This window comes from Nycticebus coucang, chromosome 22, assembly GCF_027406575.1.
Source record: "Nycticebus coucang isolate mNycCou1 chromosome 22, mNycCou1.pri, whole genome shotgun sequence".
NCBI lineage: Eukaryota > Metazoa > Chordata > Mammalia > Primates > Lorisidae > Nycticebus > Nycticebus coucang.
In genome coordinates this window covers 17,604,602-17,629,465 of record NC_069801.1, presented here as the reverse complement: position 1 = coordinate 17,629,465, position 24,864 = coordinate 17,604,602, and the positions used below count along the sequence as shown (strand labels likewise).

Below are 24,864 nucleotides of genomic sequence, written 5' to 3'. Positions count from 1 at the left end.
TTAGATTACCCTTTTGTTGCAGTAATGTTACCTCTCTTTAATTTAATTTTTAGGATTGGTAGCTTATGTTGATCTTGATGAAAGAGCAATTGATGCTCTCAGGGAATTTAATGAAGAAGGAGCTCTGTCTGTACTACAACAGTTCAAAGAAAGTGACTTATCACATGTTCAGGTAAGGTCATTACTCAGAAATGTCTTTGAACAGCTAATGACCTGCAATTATTTTAACTATGTTTTTTCCTGTGGAGAAGTGGTATTTTTTTGTTTGTGAATTCTTCTTTTTTTAAAACAAAATTACGGTGTAAAGGAACAGAAGATCTGTAGCAGAGTTTCAGAAGCCTGAGTATAAGGCAAAAGTTTTCCCTCACCCTTTTCTGCAGTAACTTACTCTAAAAACTTAAAATCAAAGCCACAGTGTAGTGATTGTGCAGATTTTTAATGTTTTGGGGTTATTTGATCCTGTTTTATTATCTTGGAGTAAAATGTAGGTGGGAGGAATAGTCTCAGATATCTGGCAAGGATAGTCCAGATGCAGTTAAGTATCAAGAAATGGAAGACTGTTTTCCCAACTTACAAGGTAAGCTTCCTGAGGTCCACGCTGCTGTTTTTGTTTTATTTTTTTCTTATGAGGCAGAGTCATACTCTGTTGCTCCAGGCTCGAGTGCCCTGGTATCAGCCTAGCTCTTCGCATCCTCAAGCTCCTGGTTCAGGTGATCCTCCTGCCTCAGGCTCCCAAATAGCTGGACTGCAGGCACCCACCACAATACCCAGCTAATATTTCTCTCTCTCCCTCTCTCTTTTTTTTTAAAGACAGAGTCTCACTATGTCACCCTTGGTAGAGTGCCGTAGCGTCACAGCTCACAGCAACCTCAAACTCTTGGTCTTAAGCAATTCTCTTGCCTCAGCCTCCTAAGTAGGTGGGACTACAGGCACCCGCCACAATGCCCAGCTATTTTTTGTTGCAGTTGTCATTGTTGTTTAGCTGGCCGGAGCCAGGTTCGAACCACTACCCTTGGTGTAGATGGCTCTTGCCATAACCACTGTGCTACAGGAGCCGAGCCGTCTCTTTAAGTAGAGACAGGGTCTCACTCTGCTCAGGTTCCTCTTGAAGTCCTAAACCCAAGAGATCCTCTGGCCTTGGCCTCCCAGAGTGCTAGGATTACAGGCATGTGATACCTCACCTGGCTCTGCACCGTTGTACTACTACTGTCTGCCCCAATCTCTGGTTCATAGCTAACACTCAACAAATAATTTGTTAAATTAACAAAGTATATATTTTCTTAAAATCCTAGCCTTCAGAAATTTAAATTTTAGTTATGTATTTGCCCCTTCAGATATTCCTGGTGATTCTTTTTATTGAATTACTTGTCTGTTCTAGAACAAGAGTGCATTTTTATGTGGAGTTATGAAGACCTATAGGCAGAGAGAGAAACAGGGGAGCAAGGTGCAGGAGTCCACAAAAGGACCTGATGAAGCAAAGATCAAGGTAAAACTTGATTTGGGTAATTGTAATGAGATTAAATTTAATGATGTAATTAGATGGTTCTTTCCACATTTCCTAGAAATACTGTACCCTGGGTAGAGTCCTGCAGCGTCACAGCTCACAGCAACTTCAAACTCTTAGGCTCAAGCTATCCTCTTGCTTTAGCCTCCCAAGTAGTTGGGACTACAGGGGCCTGCTGTAACACCCAGCTAAGTTTTTCTAGTTTTAGTAGAGATGGAGTCTCACTTTGCTGAGGCTGGTCTCAAACTCCTGAGCTCAAACAATGCTGTTGTCTTGGCCTCCCTGAGTGCTAGTATTATAGATGTGAGCCACTGTGCTGGCCTGTGATTACTCTTAACATGATGTTGTGAGGAAGGTTGGTAATTAGGAAACTTAAAGTTTCAATTAATTTTGGAAACCTGAGATTATTTGGTAATTGCTAAATATCTATATGAGAGATTTTCTAGTTTTTATGGAGCTTCTGATGTAGCTGGAGTACAAAACAGATAAAAGGATCAAACAACTTAAACTATGAAATTTTAAGTACAATAGAGTAGAAAGAGAAGGATGTGAGCAGTAGTAAATGAGAAGCTGTAGTACATGACAAAAACTGCATGAGGGAGAGAGGGCTTCTACTGATTTTTCAAGGAAGAGAACATTTTATTTGAAAACAATCCCTGGTAGAAATAAACTATGGTATGTAAAAGGAACAAATAAGGAAAGCAGTCTAACTGACGTGCAGGGGCTGAAAGATGACAAATACTATGGTAGACAAGTATGACTACGTAGCAAGGGTCAGTTAGAATTTTTAATAATCTCTACTTTTTCCTGGTCTCATTTATAACCAAAAAGTGCTATGTGCTTAGAGACTTTTTTTTTTTTTTTTTTTTTTTTTTGAGAAAGAGCCTCAAGCTGTTGCCCTGGGTAGAGTGCTGTGGCATTACAGCTCACAGCAACCTCCAACTCCTGAGCCCAAGCGAATCTCTTGCCTCAGCCTCCCAAGTAGCTGGGACTACAGGTGCCCACCACAACGCCTGGCTATTTTTTAGTTGCAGCCGTCATTGTTTGGCGGGCCCGGGCTGGATTCGAACCCGCCAGCTCAGGTGTATGTCGCTGGTGCCTTAGCCGCTTGAGCCACAGGAGCCCAGCCTGTGCTTAGAGACTTAATTTACCTGTAACTCTTTCCAGTAAATGTATGGAAAAGAGCAGTAAAATAAAGTGGGGGCAATTTATCTACTTGAAAAATATATATCCTAGGCGGTGCCTGTGGCTCAGTGAGTAGGGCGCCGGCCCCATATGCCGAGGGTGGCGGGTTCAAACCCAGCCCCGGCCAAACTGCAACAACAACAAAAAAAAAAATAGCCGGGCGTTCTGGCGGGCACCTGTAGTCCCAGCTGCTCGGGAGGCTGAGGCAAGAGAATCGCCTAAGCCCAAGAGTTGGAGGTTGCTGTGAGCCTGTGATGCCACGGCACTCTACCTGAGGGCGGTACAGTGAGACTCTGTCTCTACAAAAAAAAAAAAAAAAGAAAAAAGAAAAATATATATCCTAAGATGTTGGGGGGCTGTTTGGAAAAGATTATCATACTGATTTTGGGTGTGTGAGTGATTTAATATTCAAGTATAAACAGATGTATAATTATCCCTAGGCCTTGCTTGAGAGGACTGGTTATACTCTGGATGTAACCACAGGACAGAGGAAGTACGGTGGTCCTCCACCAGACAGTGTATACTCTGGCGTACAGCCTGGAATTGGAACAGAGGTAATATTAACTGTTTGCCAAAATCTTTCCAGTTTGTAAAATGTTCTATCTTCAGATGGGAAAATATTTCTTTTAAAGTATAATTATTGTTATTTTTTTAGATATCCATGTATATGTTGCTGACATCATGAACATGAATAATCTTGTGCCTGGCAGATACCTAAACACCTTATAAGGAATGTAGAGTTGTTGGAACTTGTTACTAAAACCATGTTACAGCAACATACCTTTTTACTTCGTAAGGGGTGAGGTTATTAGAGAGAAGATTTAATGTCAGTAATTTTGAAAATGCTTGTCCTCTCTCCATGCGTTATCAATGGTGTAGAAGGTACTTAGTATTTGAGAGACTTAATAATGAGAGACAATATTGGAAGTGAGTTGCAAAGGGAAGGATGTGGAATCAAATAAAAGACAGAGCATATCAGTCCATTCTTAAATGATGAAGCAGTTCCTTCTCCATCTGTGCCTTAATAGAGGGTTCTCCATACATATATGCCTTTATGTTAGCCTCTTCTAATCCTTTTTAAATGGGAAAAGTCCCCAAAAGTAACCTTTAGATAGCATGGACCTTTATCTCTATTGTATGTATTTAGTGCCTAGCGTAATGCCAGGGGTATAGTTTTGATGCACAATATTAGAAGAATGATTAATTATGGTTTTTTCCATTGAATACAGAAATTGTGGTTTTGTAACTTAAAATTTAAACTAGATTAAATGATAATTTTATAGGATTTTCTTTAAAATACAGTGATGAGGGAAGGCTTCCCTAGATGGTGATATCACTTAGATATTGATGATGTGCGTTCAATATTTAGATAGTTTTATCCTTAGGTTTTTTTTTTTTAGACAGGGTCTTATTTTGTCATCCTCAGTAGAGTTCTATGGAGTCATAGCTCACAGCAACCTCAAACTTTTGGGCTCAAGTGATTCTCTTGCCTCAGTCTCCCAAGTAGCTGGGACTACAGGTGCTCACCATAATGCCCGACTATTTTTTTTTTTTTTTTTAGAGACTGGGGTTTTGCTCATGCCCAGGCTGGTCTTGAATTCCTGAGCTTAAGCATTCCACCCACCTTGGCCTCCCAGAGTGCTAGGATTATAGATGTGAGCCACCACACCCGGCCTGTTACTAGGTTTTATTAGAGTTAAATGTTTTAGGTGGTCTTACTAACAATTGATGAGAATTCTAAGAAATCTTAAATTGACTCAAAGTCCTATTTGAATAACTTTAAAGGAAACAATAATGTCTTATGAAAACTGTTATAAATGGCATGCTCCTAACAGCCAAAGCTTAGTTTTCAAATAACTAAAAGCAAAGATTGTTACTGCTACTTCATGAATAAACAAAGATGGCTCCATTTAACATAACTTTTTATTTTGTTGTAGTATTTTACTTATTATTTATTTGTTTAGTTTTTTAGACAGAGTGTCGGTCACCCTGGGTAGAGTGTGGTGGAGTCACAGCTCATAGCAGCCTTAAACTCTTGGGCGCAGGCAATTCTCTTGCCTCAGCCTCCTAACAAGCTGGGACTATAGGTGTGTGCCACAATGTCCAGCTAGTTTTTCTGTTTTTAGTAGAGATGGGATCTTGCTCTTGCTCAGGCTATTGTTGAACTCCTGAGCTTAGGCATTCTTCCTGCCTTTGCTTCTCAGACTGCTGGGATTACAGGCATTGAACCACCATGCCTGGCCTTAACCATAACTTTTAGATCTATGTCAGAACCACTTCTAGTGGTGTGTTCTCTGTATACAGAATAATCTTTGTTTTTTGAACTTCTTTTTAACATTATTATAGTTAATAGTGTATTTCTTAATATTTAACATTATTAAAAGGTACTCTAAGGTACTCATTTTTATTTCTCATGATTCCTGAATCATTATTGTATTGTTTTGATACCTTCTCACTCTGTCACCTGGGCTAGGGTTCAGTGGCATTGACGTAGCTCACTGCAGCCTCAAACTCCTGGTCTCAAACCTCAAACCTCTCAGCCTCAAACCTCCTGCCTCCGACTCCCAAGTATCTGGAACTACAGGTGTATACCATCAGGCCCAGATGATTTTTCTATTTTTTGTAGAGGCAGGTTCTTGCTTTTGTTTAGGGTGGCCTCAAGCAGTCCTCCCACCTTAGCCTCCTAGAGTGCTAGGATTACAGATATGAGCCACTATGTCCAGCCTCCACATGATTATTTTGAGTCTCTTTAAAAATTACTCTGTTATGTAATTTTATATAATTGTTCATAGAGTTGGAATTGGAACTCTGCCATCTAGGGTCCTTTTGGGGATAAATGTCATCCATGAAACATACAAGTATCATCAACTACTTCCTTATTCTTCATCTTTAATGTTCTACTTCGGCCAAGAATCTTTTCAGATCTATGTTTTTTTTGTGTGTGTATTTATTTAAAAAGAGACCGGGTCTTGCTCTGTCACCCAGGCTGGAGCACAGTGGTACTGGAACTGCAGGCATGTGCCACCATGCCTAGCTATTTTTTTATTTTTGTGGAGACAGGTTCACAATGTGTTGCTTAGATTTATCTTGAACTTCTGGCCTCAAGACATCCTCCTTTCTTGGCCTCCCAAAGTGCTGAGATTACAGGTCTGAGCCACTGCCTGACATCTATTTCATAATGATTACAGAAATGAACTTTTTTAGCCTGTTAGATTTGTTTCATTAGTGAACTCAATAATGGAGACTTGTTTTATCTTTGCTTTAGATAAATGAGGAAGGAGTTTGCTAGTACTCTGAAGATTTCTATAGGAGCATTTGAATAATTTGTTAAGTAAACTATTTCAAGTTACCAAATGGAAACAAATCCTTGGTATGTTGATTGTAGAGCATATATATATATATATATATATATATTCTCTTATATTGCCTTGCCTCTTTAGGAGAAAAATGCATTTTCCTATGTATTAAAAGTATAGCAGATAAGATTTCTAGTAAAATCTTTTTTTTGAGACAGAGTCTCACTTTGTCACCTTTGGTAGAGTGCTGTAGTGTCACAGCTCACAGCAACCTCCAAGTCTTGGGCTTAGGCATTTCTCTTGCCTCAACCTCCCGAGTAGCTGGGACTATAGGCGTCGACCACAACTCCTGGCTATTTTTTGTTGCTGTTTGGCTGGGGCCAGGTTTGAACCTGCCATCCTTGGTATATGGGGCTGGTGCCCTACCCACTTAGCCACAGGCGCCACCCATTTACTAAAATCTTTGTATGAGATCACCAGCCTAAGCCACTCATGTCAGGCAACTTTTTTTTTATTTTTTTCTTTTCTTTCTTTTTTTCTTTTTTGTAGAGACAGAGTCTCACTGTACCACCCTCGGGTAGAGTGCCATGACGTCACACAGCTCACAGCAACCTCTAACTCTTGGGCTTACGTGATTCTCTTGCCTCAGCCTCCCAAGCAGCTGGGACTACAGGCGCCCGCCACAACATCCGGCTATTTTTTTGTTGCAGTTTGGCCAGGGCTGGGTTTGAACCCGCCACCCTCAGCATGTGGGGTCGGTACCCTACTCACTGAGCCATAGGCACCGCCCTATTTTTTTCTTTTTTTGAGACAGAGCCTTACCCTCTTGCCCTAGGCTAGAGTACCATGGTGTCATTCTACTTCATGGTAGCCCCAAACTCCTGGGTTCAAGTAATCCTGCCTCAGTCACTTGAATAGCTGGGACTATAGGCGTTACCTCTATGCTCTACTGATTTTTCTGTTTTTTTTTTTTTTTTTTTTTACTGGGTTTGGGATCTTGCTCTTGCTAAGGCTGGTCTTGAATTTCTGAGGTCAGGGCATCATACCGTGTTGGCCTCCAGAGTGCTACGATTATAGGTATGAGCCACCACGCCTGGCCTTGTCAAGCAATTTTTACAAAAATTTCTGGTATATGGGCGGCGCCTGTGGCTCAAGGAGTAGGGCGCCGGTCTCATATGCCGAAGGTGGCGGGTTCAAACCCAGCCCCTGCCAAAAAAACCACAAAAAAAAAAAAAAAAATTTCTGGTATAAAGTTTTGGATTCCTCTTATAATGTTAGGTGTTACGGGATTTGTTGGGCTTGGTGCTCGTAGTTCAGTGGCGCCGGCCACATACACCGGGCTGTTAGGTTCAAACCCGACCCTAGCCTGCTAATAACAACAATGACAACTACCAGCAAAAAATAGCCTGGCATTGTGGTAGGTGCCTGTAGTCCCAGCTACGTGGGAGGCCGAGGCAAGAAAATCATTTGAGCCTAAGAGTTTGAGGTTGCTGTGAGCTGTGACACCACAGCACTCTACCCAGGGCAGCATGGTGAGACTCCGTCTCAAAAACAAAATTATGAAAAATAGCAAGTTTTTAGTGTATCACGTTCCTGATAGATTTAATACATTTTTTGTGTGTGTTTTTGAGGCAGAGTTTCATTTTGTCACCCTTGGTAGAGTGCCGGGGGTGAGAGGATGAGGGTGAGGAGGGAGGTGTCACACACAGCTCACAGCAGCCTCAAACTCTTGGGCTCAGGGAATTCTCTTGCATCAGCCTCCCAGGTAGCTGGGACTACAGGCGCCTGCCACAGTCCCCAGCTATTTTTAAGAGGCAAGGTTTTGCTCTGGCTGAGGCTGGTTTGGAACCTGTGAGCTCAGGCAATCTACCTGGTTTTTATTCATGTCATTTTTGATGCTGTACTGTTTTGATTTTGTTCTTTTATCCTTAAAAATTTTAGGTCTTGGGCGGTGCCTGTGGCTCAAAGGCAGGGCGCCAGCCCCATATGCCAGAGGTGGCGGGTTCAAACCCAGCCCTGGCCAAAAACTGCAAAAAAAAAAATTTTTTTTTTTTTTAGGTCTTGATTGAGGGAGCTGAAATTTGAGTGAGTGTCCCGAGACCAGCAGTATTAAAATTATGGGAGGACTATGAGGTCTCATCTTTGGATAAAAGCAGTTATAAATTAGCCCTTTAGATGAGCACTCATTAACAGACATTGTTGCTAAGTATTATCCTGAAATGAGAAACATACAAGAATGATAGGTATTTTGAAATAGATTATTTTGCAAGACCTAATAGGATTATAGTATTTTTGTATTCCCCAGTTAATATTGTAAAACTGCTTTGGGAAGCAAGTTCTGTTTTAATTTGTTTCTGTTAACATAAATGTAATATCCATAGAGGTCATAACTATATATTAAATTCTTATTTGTTTGTTTCATAGCCCTGAAAATTCTGTAGGGTAATTAGAAGAAATTGATAGATTGAGATCTCAATCTTTGGTTTATTAGTGGAGGTGTGACAGAACCAGTATATTGAACAAAAGTGTAAAAATAAATAACTTTGTAGCACCTGAGTTGAATTTTATATGATTGAGAAGGTGATATATTTGCATAATAACAAATATAAGTAGTTCTTGGATAATGGAAGAATCTTAGTGCACATAGAGATCCAAAAGACTCAGTTGAGTGGCCTTGGTTACTTCTGTTGATTCCCTCCCCTCCCCTCTCCAAGAGGGCTTCTTTATTACTATTGAAGTAGTCAGTGATAGATTGTAGACAGCCAAAACTTTTCCCAAGCCTTGATGGCTAGTGAATAAAAAAAGAAGTGTTGTGGCATTCACTAGAATTTCTCGGTTTTAGAAGAGGGTCAGTTACCTGAAATGAACATCATAGACTGCTTACTCTGAACAGTTCATGTGGATCTAGAGAGGCTCAGAGACCAAGAAGTTAAAAGGGAAATATTTCTATTGAGTTTAAAAACTTTAAAAGGAACAGTACTGAATTAACTTTTTTTTTTTTTTTTGAGACGGAATCTCATTATGTTGCCCTCAGTAGAGTGCGGTGGCATCATAGCTCACAGCAACCTCAAACCCTTGGGCTTAAGCGATTCTTTTGCCTCAGCCTCCCAAGTAGCTGGTACTACAGGTGCCCACTACAATGCCCAGCTATTTTTTTTTTTTTGTGGAGACAGTTTCACTTTATTGCCCTCGGTAGAGGGTAGCCGTGGCGTCACACAGCTCACAGCAACCTGCAACTCCTGGGCTTAGGCGATTCTCCTGCCTCAGCCTCCCGAGTAGCTGGGACTACAGGCGCCCGCCACAACGCCCGGCTATTTTTTTTTGTTGCAGTTTGGCCGGGGCTGGGTTTGAACCTGCCACCCTCAGTATATGGGGCCGGCGCCCTGCTCACTGAGCCACAGGTGCCGCCCGTGCCCAGCTATTTTTTGTGTGTAGTTGTCATTGTTGTTTGGCAGGCCTGGGCTGGGTTCAAGCCTGCCAGCCCCGATGTATGTGGCTGTCGCCCTAGCCCCTGAGTTATAGGTGCCGAGCCCTAAACCAGTATTTTTATCTGTGGTCTTACTTCTTCATGGACCCTATTGGTTATAATATTGAGGACTTAGTGACCACAGATTTGCTAATGTTTCTTTTAAAGTAAAGTAACTTGTTTTGAAAATCTGTAAGTTGGGTTTTTTACATCCAAATAATACTTGAAAGTATAAAGAAACTTGTTCTTAGGAATTCTTTCTGTAGAGTGATTAATAAATCCTTAAATTACTTTTCCTGAAAATACAGATTTTTCACTTCAGGTTTGCTTAAGTGAAGCAGACCTATCTGGTTAGAAAAGTAAAAGTTCAAGTGTTAACGTAAGTGGAATAATTTTCTGAGACTTAGCTCCTTTACTCAGCGGTTTGTGAAATGTATATTCATAGTGCCACTTGTATGGTCTTTCTTTGCTTATATGTTATATATTTGATATGGGTAGGGAGAAAATGTGAATGATGAAAGGTGAAGTTGTTGGCTTCGTGCCTGTGGCTTAAGCAGCTAAGGCACCAGCCACGTACACCTGAGCTGGTGGGTTCGAATCCAGCCTGGGCCCGCCAAAAAACTATGACTACTGCAACCAAAAAATAGCCAGGCATTGTGGCAGGCTCCCAGCTATTTGGAAGGCAGAGGCAGAAGAATCCATTGAGCCCGGAGTTGGAGGTTGCTATGAATTGTGATGCCACAGCACTCTACCTGGAGCTACAGCTTGAGGCTCTGTCTCAAAAAAAAAAAGAAACAACCTAAATGTCCTTCAACCCAGGAATGGATTGGTAAGCTGTGGTATATGTACACCATGGAATATTATTCAGCCATAAAAAAATGGAGATTTTTCAGCATTTGTACTAACTTAGATAGAGGTGGAACACATTATTCGTAGTGAAGCATCACAGGAATGGAGAATCCTATGTATTCAGTTTTGATATGAGGACAATTAATGTCACAGTGGAGCATGGGGGAAAGGGAGACCAGACAGAGAAGTAGGGAATGGGTAAGGGAAAGGAAAAGAACAAAAAAAAAGACAAGAAAAGAAAATAGTGACTAATTCTCACGTAAATTGGATTCAGTTTTGACCAAAGTACATTACTTAAACATTAATTTTTGATTCAACTTGTTAATATGTTGTTTGGGATATTGTATCCTCATTTATAAGTGAGATATGTTTGTAATTTCCCCTTTATAATAATATATTCTCTCCAATTATTTTTTTATTGTTAAATCATAGCTGTGTACATTAGTGCAATCAGGGGGTACAATGTGCTATTCTCTCTGATTTTAATATCAGGTATACCCAGATCAAGTAGAATGATTTTGAAGTATTTCTTCTTTTTCTATTGTCTATAAGATGTGGCATGATCTGTTTTTTGAAATTGTCTTTTACTTTTATTTATAAATATTAGTTGTCTTTTTTTGAGACTTAAAAAAAATCAGAAGTTAACTGATGACTCCATACTGAATCTGAGTCAAAGCATTCTATAATAGATATACTCTTATTTGATGATGTGAATGTTACTTTGTATTATTATAATTTTTTTTTTTTTGCAGTTTTTGGCCAGGGTGGGTTTGAACCCGCCACCTTTGGTATATGGGGCCAGCGCCCTACTCCTTGAGTCACAGGTGCCGCCCATTACTTTGTATTATTATTATTATTATTATTGCTTAATATTTCGTTGCAGCAATTCTCTGATTTCTTTTCTGAATGTATTTATGTTTGTTCATTCTTTACGAGGTTTTTGTTTCTAGTCCTTATCTTTAACATTGTTATTGTTATTAAATTTTAAGCCTCTTTAATTTTGTGAAGGCAAAAAATGGAAGCCTAATAAACACATGTATATGTAAAAAAAAAGGACAGCGCCTGTAGCTAAGTGAGTAGGGCACTGGCCCCATATACCGAGGGTGGTGGGTTCAAACCCGGCCCCGTCTGAACTGTAAAACAGAAAAATAGCCTGGTGTTGTGGCGGGCGCCTGTAGTCCCAGCTACTTGGGAGGCTGAGGCAAGAGAATTGCCTAAGCCCAGGAGTTGGAGGTTGCTGTGAACTGTGTGATGCCATGGCACTCTACCAAGGGCAATAAAGTGAGACACTGTCTCTCTAAAAAAAAAAAAAAAATGGTAAAGTTGTTAAATACTGTTGTATTATGTTAATAGAAACATAAGCAGAACTTATTTTCCAGAACAGTTTAAAATTCTTAAATATAAATATGCTCAAATATAAAAATACTCTACCAGACATGGCCAGAGAGCCTGTTTCAAAATTAATATGGATTATTCTTGTGTATTTCTTGCCTCAGGACACCTTTTCAGTAGCTTTCTCGTAGTGCAATGGTCTATTAATGAGTTTTCTTTTATAGGGTTGATTTATAGCTGAAGCTTGTGAGTACTAATCAGAGAGTGGATTAAAGGCAGATCTGACAGAATTTATTGAGGCTGGAAATGGAGTTATCAGAGAGAGGAGTCAAGGATGACTTCAAGGCTTTGACCTGAGCAGCTGAAAGGATGGAGTTGCCATTTACTGAAATGAGGAAGACTATATAGAAGAGCAGGTTAGCAGGGTTGAAAGTACTGTTGTTCAGTACTGGACATATTATGTGTTAGATATCTCTTGGACATACAAGTAGAGTTGTTCAGTGAACAGTTGTTTTTATGAACTTGGAGTTCAAGGTCAAATTCTAGTTGGCGATTGTAAGTCTGGAGGCATTTATAAGTTTGGGTGTAATCACCAAGGAGTTTCATAGCTCAAGAGAAGATCTGAGCTCTGAACTCCACAGCTCTCTGACATTTATAGTTCAGGGAAATGAAGAGGAACCAGGAAAGGAGACTGAAGAAAGAGCCAACCAATGCCATGAGAGAAAAAGGTCCAAGAAGTCAACTGAACGTTTTCACAGGAGAGACTAGTCAATTATATCAGACTTTCCAGATGGGATAAAGATTGGGAATTGACTCTTGGTATGGCAACTTACCAGGAGATCATAAGTGACTGTCAAGAAATGGTAGTAAAAGCCAGATTCAGAGAAGAGTCAAGAGAGTGGGAGATGAAGAATTTGAGACACGAAGTATGTATAGCTCTTCTGAGGAATTTTGCTACAAAGAATAGCAGAGAAATGGGCAATAACAAGAAGGGGTTGTGAAATCAAGATGTAGTTCTGTTTAGATCTAAGGAAAGTAACATTTGTGTGCTGATGGGAATGATCCAGTAGAAAGGGAAAATTAATGAAATCCTTGGCCAAGTATCCTTCAGTAGGAGAGAAAGGATAGATTCTAATACACAAATATGAAATAGATGTTTATATATTCATAGGTGAGTACCTCTTATGTCCCAGGCACTGTGTTCAGTGCTGGGAAATAAGGTAAGGATCAAGACATGGACTCTGCTTGTATGGAAATTGGACACTCTTGCTGGTGTTATTTCCATATGAGGGTGTTGAGCCTGATTAAGAAACTTGCTCAGGCTTGGCGCCTGTGGCTCAAGTGGCTAAGGCGCCAGCCACATACACCTGAGCTGGTGGGTTTGAATTCAACCCAGCCCGCCAAACAACAATGATGGCTACAACCAAAAAAAAAAAAAAAAAAAATAGTCGGGTATTGTGGTGGGTGCCTGTAGTCCCAGCTACTTGGGAGGCAGAGGCAGGAGAATCGCTTGAGCCCAGGAGTTGGAGGTTGCTGTGAGCTGTGATGCCATGGCACTCTACCCAGGGCGATAGCTTGAGGCTCTGTCTAAAAAAAGAAACTTGCTCAAAGTAACTAAAATGTAGACTTGAATCCAGTATGACCTATAAAACTCTCCATTTCTCATAGTCTCCCTGCCTTCATAGCTATCACTCTTATTAGGCCAAGCCACCCCATCATCTCCTACCTCAAATGCCTGTTAACCTGACCGGTCAGCCTTTTTCTCCAAATAATCTATTTTCTACCCAGTTGTTAGAATGTTACCATTAGAACATAAGTCATACCTAGTCATTTGGTTTACCTCAAACTGATGGCTTCCCAAAACAACTGAAATAAAGCACAACTTCCTACCCATGGTTTGACTTCTGGCCCCACTTCTCTCTCTTCCCACCACCATTACATCCATTCAGCCACCCAATGGCCTATGCTCTGTTCTTCAGATAGGTCAAGTGTACTTGTATTTGTTCCCTCAGCTTGGAGTGATTTTTTTTTTTCCCCTCAGATTTCTACTTAATTTTCTCTTAGATCTCTGCTCAAATTTACCTCCTTAAGGAGGTCCTTATAGCAAAAACACAACCCCATCAATTGTGCCTTCTTCCAATTTTTTTTTCTTCTTAGCATTTAAAACCTTTGGAGATCATTTTTAAAATTTTTGTATGTCTTGGCTGGGTACAGTAGCTCACGCCTGTAATCGTAGCTCTGGGAGACTGAGGTAGGAGGATCACTTTAGGTCAGGAGTTTGGAACCAACCTGAGCAAAAATTGAGAGCTGGTGTCTACTAAAAGTAGAAACATTAGTTGGGCATGGGAGTGTGCACCTGTAGTCCCAGCTACTTGGGAGGCTGAGACTGGAGGATTGCTTGAGCCCAGGGGTTTGAGGTTGCTATGTGTTAGACGAAGGGCATGGCCTTCTAGCACAGGCAACAGAGTGAGACTTTAGTCTCCTTGTGTGTGTGTTTTAGTAGACTATAAGCTACATGAATGCTTAGACCTTGTCTGTGGTTGTCGCTGTATTTCTAGAATCTAGAAGAAATGCATGAGCATTGAGTCTACGGTAGATGTGATTACTTGCCTCAGATTTGTACAAGTTCTGTCATTAGGAACCGGTTGTCTCTAGAGGTTAGGCATTTCCAGTGGAGCAACTTCAAGCTGATACTTGAAAGAATTTTGGATATGGGTGGTCATGGAAGGGATTTCATTGTCTGGGATTTCTGTTAATGGAAATATTTTTTTAGTCACCTAGGGTAGGAGAGGTCTGGAAAGAGAGAGTAGCAGAAATTATGTTCTCCCACAGAGGCATGAGGGCAGTCAGAGGAGCCAGTTGACAAGGGTGGGTTTTAAATCGTTTTCATATTTGGAAAAAGGAAACATTTGTTAAAAAACATTTAATTAAGGGCTGGGTGGTGGGGTGACTCATGTTTGTAGTCCCAGCTACTTGGGAGGCTAACACAGGAGGATTGCTTGAGCCTAAGGTTTTCAGGTTGCAGTGAGCTATGATGATGGCATTACACTCTACCCCTGGCAACAGAGCAAGACCCTGTGTCAAAAAAAAGGAAAGAAATATATCAAAGTTGGGCAGTGCCTATGGCTCAGAGGAGTAGGGCACTGGCCCCATATACCAGAGGTGGTAGGTTCAAACCCAGCCCTGGCCAAAAAAAAAAAAAAAAAAAAGGAAGGAAAGAAAGAAATATATCAAAGTTAAGGAAAAGGTAAAATTAAAACAATTTTCCCATGCATTACATGTAACCCCAGTTGCACTACTTCAATATGTAGTCATCTTTGTATAGACCAATGGTTCTCAACCCACAACTTGAGGAACTGTATTAAAGGGTCACGGCATTAGGAAGGTTGAGAACTACTGGTCTGGACACAGATCTGTACATATATGTTAAAAAAAACTCCGGAAAATTGGCATCACTAGTCTTTCCTTTTTTTTGCAGTTTTTGGCTGGGGCTGGGTTTGAAACCCGTCACCTCCGGCATATGGGGCCAGCACCCTACTCCTTTGAGCCACAGGCACCGCCCTTAGTCTTTCCTTTTGTTGAGACATAGTCTCACTCTGTTGCCTTGAGTAGAGTGCAATGACATCATCCTTGCACACTGTAACCTCAAACTCCTGGGTGCGATTGATCCTCCTTCCCTCTTTTCTCAGCCTCCCAAGTAGTGGGACTACAGGCACGTGCTACACTGCTGGCTAACTTTTCTATTTGAGGGGAAAGGCAGAGTCTTGCTGTTCCTCAGGCTGGCCTTGAGCTCCTGATCTTTATCTATATTTTTCCGTAGGTTCACAGTATTAGTATAGTGGATGTGTTAACTGCATGGGCGAAAAAAACCAGATAATATAGTTAAAGTAAGGGGGCAGTTTTGTTTTATTATGATAGGTTTGGATTATTTGAAGACAGGAAGGAACCAGTGGGAAGCAAAATAGGAGAACTGAAGGAATAAAGGTTTACAGTTAGAAAGTGGTAAGAAGAAATGGGCTTATTATTGTTAGACCTAAGGCTTACCCTTGGAAAGAAGGTAAATGTCTTTCTTTGAGATAGGACAGAAGTTAAAGTAGGAATTAAGAGAGGTTTTTTATTTTTTTATTAAAAGAGTTTTTTTTTTTTTTTTTTGAGACAAGAGTCTTAATCGCCCTGGGGTTTAATGCCTTGGTGTTATTGCTTCAGCAACTTCAAACTCCTGGCAAGCAATCCTCTATCTCAGGCTCTCGAATAGCTAGGACTATAGGCGCTTGCCAGAACACCCAGCTATTTTTAGAGACGGGTCTCGCTCTTGCTCAGGCTGATCTCGAACCTGTGAGCTCGGCAATCCACCTGCCTCGGCCTCCCAGAGTGCTTCCTTGGATTACAGGTGGTGAGCCCCATGCCTGGCCTTAAGAGAGGTTCTCAACCCATTTATGCCATAGGTTGAAATTGTTGAATTTTTTGCATGACTTTTGACAAGCTTCCAGCATACCAAGCATGTTTAGCATTTACTAACTCTGTGCGCCACATGATGTACATACCCTCAGGAGGCAGACATATGTGAAAGAACAGACACTGGTGATGACCTTGAGCAGTGGATATAAATAACTCCCACATCACTACCATTCTACTAATGGGGTGTGAGGCATAAATGTGTTAAGGATGAGAGAAAAGAATATGAAGAAATGAATTACTTTCTCAGATGATCTCCTTAGAATGAGGCTTAGTGAATGAAGATTGGGGAGTCTTAAGGAGATAGAAGAATTGAAATACCTGTCATGTGAGAGTCATTTAAAAGACGACCATAGCAGTTGCACACCAATGCCAGTTTGTTATCTGGTGAACACCAATGGGGGTTGTCTGTCACTGACCCTAGTACTATAATTGCATGAAAAACCAATGGTATGTATTTTACATACCATTATGTAACTAATAACACTTCAATCACATTCTCTGTACGTTCTTGTCATTATATTTCTTTTTTTGATGTGTGGCTACACATCTCTGCATGTTGTTTTTATTACATTTTCTTTTGATGTGTGGCTATGACACATGTATTTGCTGCATTCACTGCATACTTTCATATACATATATTTTCAGTCTCTTCCACAAGTAGCAACCTTTTTTTTTGGTAAGCTTTTCACTGCTTGTCTCTTAACTCTTTCTTTTGGTTCAGTATGAACCATTCCTCTTGTCACTGTGCCTTGTCCTTGATTCTACTCGTGTCCTCAAAAATTGATTACCATCATATATTTTTTGTGGAGACTGTGCACATTTTGGGTGTATCTTCTTACGTTTTCTTCACAGAGCTCTTGTGCCAAATCTTTCAAAAGGTATTTTCTTCCTAATTGTTTCTTTGAATGAAGTTGGGACCAGTGGCTGTTTCCTGAAAAATCACATATGAATTATATGTTGCAATGTCAATGATGTTGTAGAAAATTACCAGGAGCCAACACCAACAGGAATACATTCTAATTCAGTTATCAAGTGAATCAGCACCTGTTTTCATAGCATTATAAAAGTGGATTATACTGGGGTTGGTATCTGTCACCTTCATATCTTCATGCTGAATGGAAGTACTATAATTACCTCCTGTTTTTGGAACATAACTTCCTAATGTCACATAGGGAGAGAAGGCAAATCTTACTGTACCAGATGGAGAGTTTTTTATCACTGCAAACAGTATCAACTGGGGTTATATTCTTTGAAGCAAGTCAAAAACCAGGGCGATGGAGGAAAACTTTCTGTCCATGGTAATATTTCTTCCCGCTGGTTCAACTGACAGTTCCGAACCAGTCTTTTTATAATCTTGGAGCCACTATTGTAATTTCTTTGAAGGTTCTCTGATTTCCGTACATATGGCTCAGCTGCAAAATAGTAGTCTATAGAAGAATCACAAAAGATTCACTGCAATTCCATACATCCCAGACTTAGTTGGTATATGTGTAAAGTCTGAATGGACAGCACCCATGGAAAGACACCAATTCCTCACCGACAGTGGCAGACTTGTGAGGATTGTAATACAGAAAGGGCTTATTTATAATCATATTGCACAGCTTTCGAACTCTTGACTAGATAGAGTTTCTGGTTTGTAAACTTGATGGTTACATCCACAGTTACATTATCAATAAATAGTTGGAAAGCATCCAGTGAAGTTTGGGTTCTATTCTTGATCATATCCCAGTTGAGTGGTATTAGCCAGTTGCCTCCTCTGATCCTTTATCACTTGTGGGTTCCATTCTATCATCTGAGCCATAAGCTGCTCAATTTTTCTAACTGGATGTGGTCTTCTTTTCTTGGGCTCCATGTTTTGCCTTTCTTTTTCTCCAACATGATCATCTTCCTCCTCATCTGTTCCTCAGAACGAATAATTTTATGATCAACTCTATGAATTCTTGTTTAATTTCTGAACTAGTGAAAATGTCCTCCATCATTGCCTTCAAAATTTGACACTATCAGTTCTTCCTTTATCTTGGCTACTGACAGATTATATTGCCTCTTTGCCATATTTGTATCTGAATCATGAGAAAAAAAAACCACTGCTTGACCCAGTGGATTTACAGAATTTATCAAATATTCTATATTTTCAGTCATACATACTTTGATCATCTAACGCAAATACACTGCTTATTAACTTGACCATGAAAAACACTTAGAAAAAAAAATAGTATGCCAGCTTTTCGTGGAAAAGAGAGCTACTGACAAGAAAAGTGTTGAGAACTGCTGATCCAATAGTGCTAACATGCAGAAGGGGGGGTAAGGTATAACAAAAGTCATAAAAGGTGAAACCACTGTTTTTCCACATAAACAAATATACAACAGTAAGACCATGGTAGGGTCAGTTTCTGACTTCCCCTTCACTGGGATGCAACTATTAAGTTTATTAGATGGTAGTGAAGGTGAGTCTGATTATTTTGAAAGGATTATCTCTAGATCAGCTGTTGCAAAGCTTTTTTTTTTTTTTTTTTTTTTGAGATAGGGCCTTACATTGTCTGTCATCTGAACCTAGAGTACAGTGGCTTCATCATTTGTCATAGCTCACAGCAACCTCAAACTCCGGGCCTCAAGTGGTCTCCTGCCTCAGCTTCCCGAGTAGCTAGGACTGTGCACTACCTACCATGCCTGACTGATTTTTTCTATTTTTAATAGAGATGGAATCACATTCTTGCTGAGGCTGGTCTCAAACTCCTGTCTTCAAGTGCTTCTCCTATCTTGACCTCCCAAGTGCTGGGATCACAGGCGTTACCCACCATGCCTGGCTTGATGTAAATTTTAACTTCAGAAACATAATATCCAGTAATAATTTTAACATCTTTTGGATTGCTATTATTACTTCAATATTTACCTGTAGTTCAAGCCACTTTTCAGAATGTGAAATATTGGTATAGATTAGTTTTGTATTTCATTGGCAAATTGCTCTCTGTCTGCAAATACTAATTTTATTCTTTCAGACTTTGTGGATTGCAAATGTCTTAACATAAAAGGTTATTTTTAATGTTGGTGACATTGCAGAACCTTAAAGAAAATTGTAGTTCTATATTAAATACTGAGGGCTTTTGACTGTTTAATTTATCATTATTATATATAATAAGTTTATCTTATTGTAAGGGTACATCACAAGTTGTATAGATAGTGAAGACTTCTTTTTCATACCTTAAAATTTCGGCTGAGCTTGGTGGCTCACACCTGCAATCCTAGCACTCTGGGAGTCTGAAGTAGGAGGACTACTTGAGGTCTGGAGTTTGGGAACAGTCTTCTCTACTTAAAATAGAAAAACTAGCCATGTATTGTGGCGGGCACCTATAGTCCCAGGTACTTAGGAGGCTGAGGCAAGAAGATCGCTTGAGGCCAAGAGTTTGAAGTTGCTATGAGCCATGAAACCACAGCACTCTTCTGAGGGCTACAAAGTGAGACTTTACCTAAAAAAAAAAAAAAATTAACATCCTAGCTGGGCACAATGGCTTATGCCTGTAGTCCTAGCACTTTGGAAGGCTCAGAGAGAAGGATTGATGGAGGCCAGGAGTTGGAGACCAGCCTGGGCAACATATTGCGAACCTGTCCCTATAAAAAAATAGAAAAACCAGCCAACTGGGCATGATCATGTGTGCTTGTAGTTCTAGCTACTCAAGAGGCTGAGGTGGGAGGATTGCTTGAGCCCAGGATTTTGAGATTGCAATGAGCTATAATGAGGCCACTGCATTCTTGCCCAGGCAACAGAGCAGAACTTGTCTTTAAAAAAAGAAAAGTTTAATGTCTTGACAGAGAAAGGAATAGATAGAAGCACTGGAGTTTCTGAAAAATATTGAGATAGTTTTTTTATTAATAGCAATTATTTTAGAGTTGAGAAAACTTGGGGAATGCCACGTCAATCTTTTATTCAATTACAGTTTCTTTCTTTATTTTTTGTGTGTGTGTGTGTGACATTCAAGTAAATACTGGTTCTTTAAAAAATGTAAATATCTGGCTCAGGGCCTGTAGCTCAGTGGTTAGAGTGCCAGCCACCTACACCGGGGCTGGTGGGTTCGAACCCTACCCAGGCCTGCTAAACAACGACAACAGCAAAAAAAGTAGCTGGGCATTGTGGCGGTGCCAATAGTCCCAGCTACTCGGGAGGCTGAGGCAAGAGAATCGCTTAAGTCCAAGAGTTGGAGGTTGCTGTGAGCTGTGTTGCCCTAGCACTTTATTGAGAGCAATGTACATAGTGAAACTCTCTGTCTCAAAAAAAAAAAAGTGAATATTTTATTTCCATTATTTTGTTTGTATGAGAAAAATCAAATTATAAAAATTCAAAACTGAGAATTGTTAGTGCAAATTTTGCATAGTCTTTAATTTCCATATTTCAATATAGACTTTTTTTTTGCAGTTTTTGGCGGGGCTGGGTTTGAACCCACCACCTCCAGTGTATGGGGCTGGTGCCCTACTCCTTGAGCCACATGCACCACCCTCAATATAGCCTGATCTTTGTTGATAACGCTACAGTCATTATAAAAAAAATTAGGATTAGTTCTGCAAGTCAATATAAGATTCACATTGTCTCCATTCTTAATCATGTGTCCCTTCTACAAAAGGCATTTAGGCTTAATGGCTCTAGAATCAAATGCTTATGTTGGATCCTAATAAGAAAGTTTTATTTCAGGTCTTTGTAGGTAAAATACCAAGAGATTTATATGAGGATGAGTTGGTGCCCCTTTTTGAGAAGGCTGGTCCCATTTGGGATCTTCGTCTTATGATGGATCCACTGTCTGGTCAGAACAGAGGATATGCATTCATCACCTTCTGTGGAAAGGAAGCTGCACAGGAAGCTGTTAAACTGGTATGTGATGTGTGATAATGTGATAAACATATCTATTGTCTAGTAAGTCACTATTTGAGGGAATAAACCTATTTCAAAAATGCTTTCAGTTAACATTTCATTTTATTCAGTTTCTTTGAATGTTTTTATACTGAGTTGGTATGTGACTTTGACTTAATTTTTTCTGACTATAAAAGTAAAAAGGAAATGGAAGTATCCAAGAAATAGTGTGTTATAGGATGTCTCCCATAGTTGTAAGAAGTTATGTGTTAGATTGATTAGTATGAAAATTTTCATTTGAACATTTGAGTTCTGCAGCTCTGTCTTTGGTTAGAAAAACTGTTAAACTTTAGGATTCTTAAAGTATAATGAAGGCTAGGATGGGTTCTGGGGAACATAACAGTATTCTGGTATACAATTCAGGATTTGGTTGTGAATCTTACTTTTGTCACAGCCTAATATCATTTATTTCATATTTTCTAAGTGTACTCTTGTTCTTTTTGTTTCTAGGCTCATGAGTCCTCTGTTTTTAATCTTTCTCTCCTTTTCTACGATTTTATAGACAGTATTCTAGTAATTTCCTTTCTGTAGGTTCTTTTACCGCTTTGTGCTTATTTCGGAGGAGAAATAGTAGTAATAAAGTTCTGCAAATCAGGTATATCTTTACACCTACTGTATTTAAATACAGCTATCTCAGTATCTTTAAATAGTAATGTCATGGTTTGGAATGCTCTTGTCAGACATCTGAGGGCCTCACTTAGTCTAGTTTTAACCTTTCTAGAATGGATAACCTCTTTGACCAAGGCTTTTGGTTTCATTAGTGGGATATGAATTAACTTCACTCATAACCTGACCCAGATTTTAGTTTTTATTATGGTTTTTTTCTCCAAACTTTGTTTATTTAATATTAAGAAGTTTTTAAATTTTTATTTCCTCATTTTTGGCAATGTATGGTTTTATTTTGTTTTTTGATAACCATGTCTTTTAGTAAGGTAATAGGTAAGTAATGTTAAAGCATAGAAGCTAAAATTTATCAAGAAAACCATCACTGTAGTGATTTACATTGAACATTTTTAATCCCTGTATTTTCACAAAAATTTGAAATTGATAGACAGTTTAAAACTTACCTATATGTATTTAAAATTCTGACTTGTATAAAATGTAGAATTCTTCTATTTTGCATTGATTAAACATAGTTGTTACTCTTTCTTTATATATTGTTATTTTGACTGTGGCTTATCTATATCTAATTTCATCCCCAAGGACCCTGAATGATCACTCTCGGGGACTTTTTTCTGAAAATCTCTGGAAAAATATTTTCAGATAGATAAAATTGAAATGTGAAATAAGATATTTTAAAAAATAAAGTGAATAACTTTGAGTCCTTTTTATATGGAGGAGCAGTGAAGGTTAACAAAACCAAAGTAAAGCAAGAGAACCATAACAGTGAAGTTTAAAATATGCATTCATATATGGCAAGCATGAGGGAACTTGGTGAGTTCATGAAGCAGGAAGTGTTTGGCCTTAAATTGTTGAATGTTTTAGGTGAAGATCAGTTGTTCTGAGTTTGGGGTTGTTTTGGGGTCTCTGGTTCTTTTCTTCCTTACAGTGTGACAGCTATGAAATTCGTCCTGGTAAACACCTTGGAGTATGCATTTCTGTGGCAAACAACAGACTTTTTGTTGGATCCATTCCGAAGAATAAGACTAAAGAAAACATTCTGGAAGAATTCAGTAAAGTCACAGGTAAAACAAAAATGAAACAAAAATTTAGAAATTAGTTTTGGGAAACTAGTTGTACTACTTTATAAGTGCTAAAAAAAAAAGTATATATTAAATTAAGCATTCAAATCTTGCTACTTGGGAGGCTTTAGGCAAGAGAATCACTTAAGCCCAAGAGAGTGAGGTTGCTGTGAGTTGTGACGCCACGGCACTATACCAAGGGTGACAAAGTGAAACTCTGTCTCAAAAAAAAAGGAATTCAAGTGTTCAGTGTCTAAATGGCTTCCTTTTGTTTTATAGTGTTTTAGACTGAGCAAATTACTTCATATCCTTTATGTCTTGGAACTTCCCTTTCATTTCTTTGTCTTAATTGAACCTTGGCTTTTGCCAGAGCCTTTGCTCTGTGACCCATAAGTGAATACCTTTTCCAAACATTCAGTGTACTTCAGAGCCAAGGAGATGAAGGTTTTTATTTCTTTCTTCCTTGTTGCCTTGTTTATTTTGTATTTATTTATTTATTTTGTTTGGCAGAGTCTCACTATGTCGCCCTTGGTAGAGTGCTGTGCCGTCACAGCTCAGAGCAATCTCAAACTCTTGGGCTTAAGCGATTCTCTTGCTTCCGCCTCCAAAGTAGCTGGGACTGCAGGCACCCACCACAACACCTGGCTATTTTCTTTTGTTGTTGTTGCAGTTGTCATTGTTGTTTAGCTGGCCCAGGCCTGGTTTGAACCTGTCAGCCTCTCAGTGCATGTGGCTGATGCCATAACCCACTGTGCTACAGGTGTGGAGCTAGTTGCCTTGTTTAGATAATTTCTAAAATTTCCAATTTAGCACAGGTGCAGTGGCTCATGCCTGTAATCCTAGCACTCTGGGAGGCCAAGGTAGGTGGATTGCTTGAGCTCACGGATTTGGGACCAGCCTGAGCAACACCCAGACCCTGTCTCTAATAAAAATAGAAAAACTGAGGCAAGAGGATCGCTTGAGCCAAGTTAGAGGTTGTTGTGAACTATGATGCCACAGCATTCTACTCAGGGTGACGGTTTGAGACTCTATCTCAAAAAAATAAAATAAAATAAAATTTCCAATTCAGAAGTCTTTGGCGTAGATTAAGAAGTACAGGGCGGTGCCTGTGGCTCAGTCGGTAGGGCGCCGGCCCCATATACCGAGGGTGGCGGGTTCAAACCCGGCCCCGGCCAAACTGCAACCAAAAAATAGCTGGGCGTTGTGGCGGGCGCCTGTAGTCCCAGCTACTCGGGAGGCTGAGGCAAGAGAATCGCTTAAGCCCAGGAGTTGGAGGTTGCTGTGAGCTGTGTGATGCCATGGCACTCTACCGAGGGTGATAAAGTGAGACTCTGTCTCTACAAAAAAAAAAAAAAGAAGTACATATTTTATATCGCAGATCTATAAACATTTATATATAACTGAATCAAATTTACCAAAACTGTGTTTTTATTTATTACACACCATCACACATGATTTATTCTGATACTTCCTATTCTGTTTCTTCTTCTTCTTTTTTTTTCTTTGAGACTAGGTCTCACCTTATCACCCAGGCTATTATACAGTGGCACAATCATAGCTTATAGAAACCTTGAATTTCTGGGCCCAACCAATCTTCTGCCTCAGCTTCCAGAATAGCTAGGACTGCAGGCATGGGCTACCATGCCTGTCTAATTTTTGCTCTTGCTCAGGCCTCATGTGCTTCTCTGCCTTTGGCCTCCCAAAATGCCGGGATTATAAGTGTGAGCCTCCATGCCCAGCCCAGTTCATTTTTTAGAATACTAATTGAGATCTATTGATACTACCTATGATTAAAAACACTGTTTTAGTCCGCTACCTCTCCTTATAAAAACCACTATTCCTGGGCGACGCCTGTGGCTCAGCGGGTAGGGCGGCGGACCCATGTACTGAGGGTGGCAGGTTCAAACCTGGCCCCGGCCAAACTGCAACAACAGCAACAACAACAAAAAAATAGCCGGGCGTTGTGGCAGGCGCCTGTGGTCCCAGCTACTCGGGAGGCTGAGGCAGGAGAATCGCCTGGGCCCTGGAGTCGGAGGTTGCTGTGAGCTGTGTGACACCATGGCACTCTACCAGGGGCGATAAGGTGAGACTCTGTCTCTACAAAAAAAAAAAAAAAAAAAAAACACTATTTCTTCACATTTTTATCCTTTAGACATACTGTTCTTTCCCCTTCCTTGAAACTATCATCCATTTCT

The 24,864-nt window shown here is 39.9% G+C and overlaps 1 protein-coding gene across 3 annotated transcripts in view; it reads left to right on the top strand.

Annotated features, from left to right (window-relative positions):
* Positions 1 to 24,864, top strand: part of HNRNPR (heterogeneous nuclear ribonucleoprotein R) — a 42,435-nt gene that overhangs the window by 6,000 nt on the left and 11,571 nt on the right. For all 3 annotated transcript variants that reach the window (XM_053577147.1, XM_053577144.1, XM_053577145.1), the window contains 5 exons: positions 54 to 172; positions 1,379 to 1,486; positions 3,130 to 3,243; positions 20,772 to 20,948; positions 22,537 to 22,672. In XM_053577147.1, coding sequence (XP_053433122.1) covers positions 1,406 to 1,486; positions 3,130 to 3,243; positions 20,772 to 20,948; positions 22,537 to 22,672 — 508 coding nt within the window. In that variant the 5' untranslated portion in view covers positions 54 to 172; positions 1,379 to 1,405. The remainder of the gene's footprint in view (positions 1 to 53; positions 173 to 1,378; positions 1,487 to 3,129; positions 3,244 to 20,771; positions 20,949 to 22,536; positions 22,673 to 24,864) is intronic.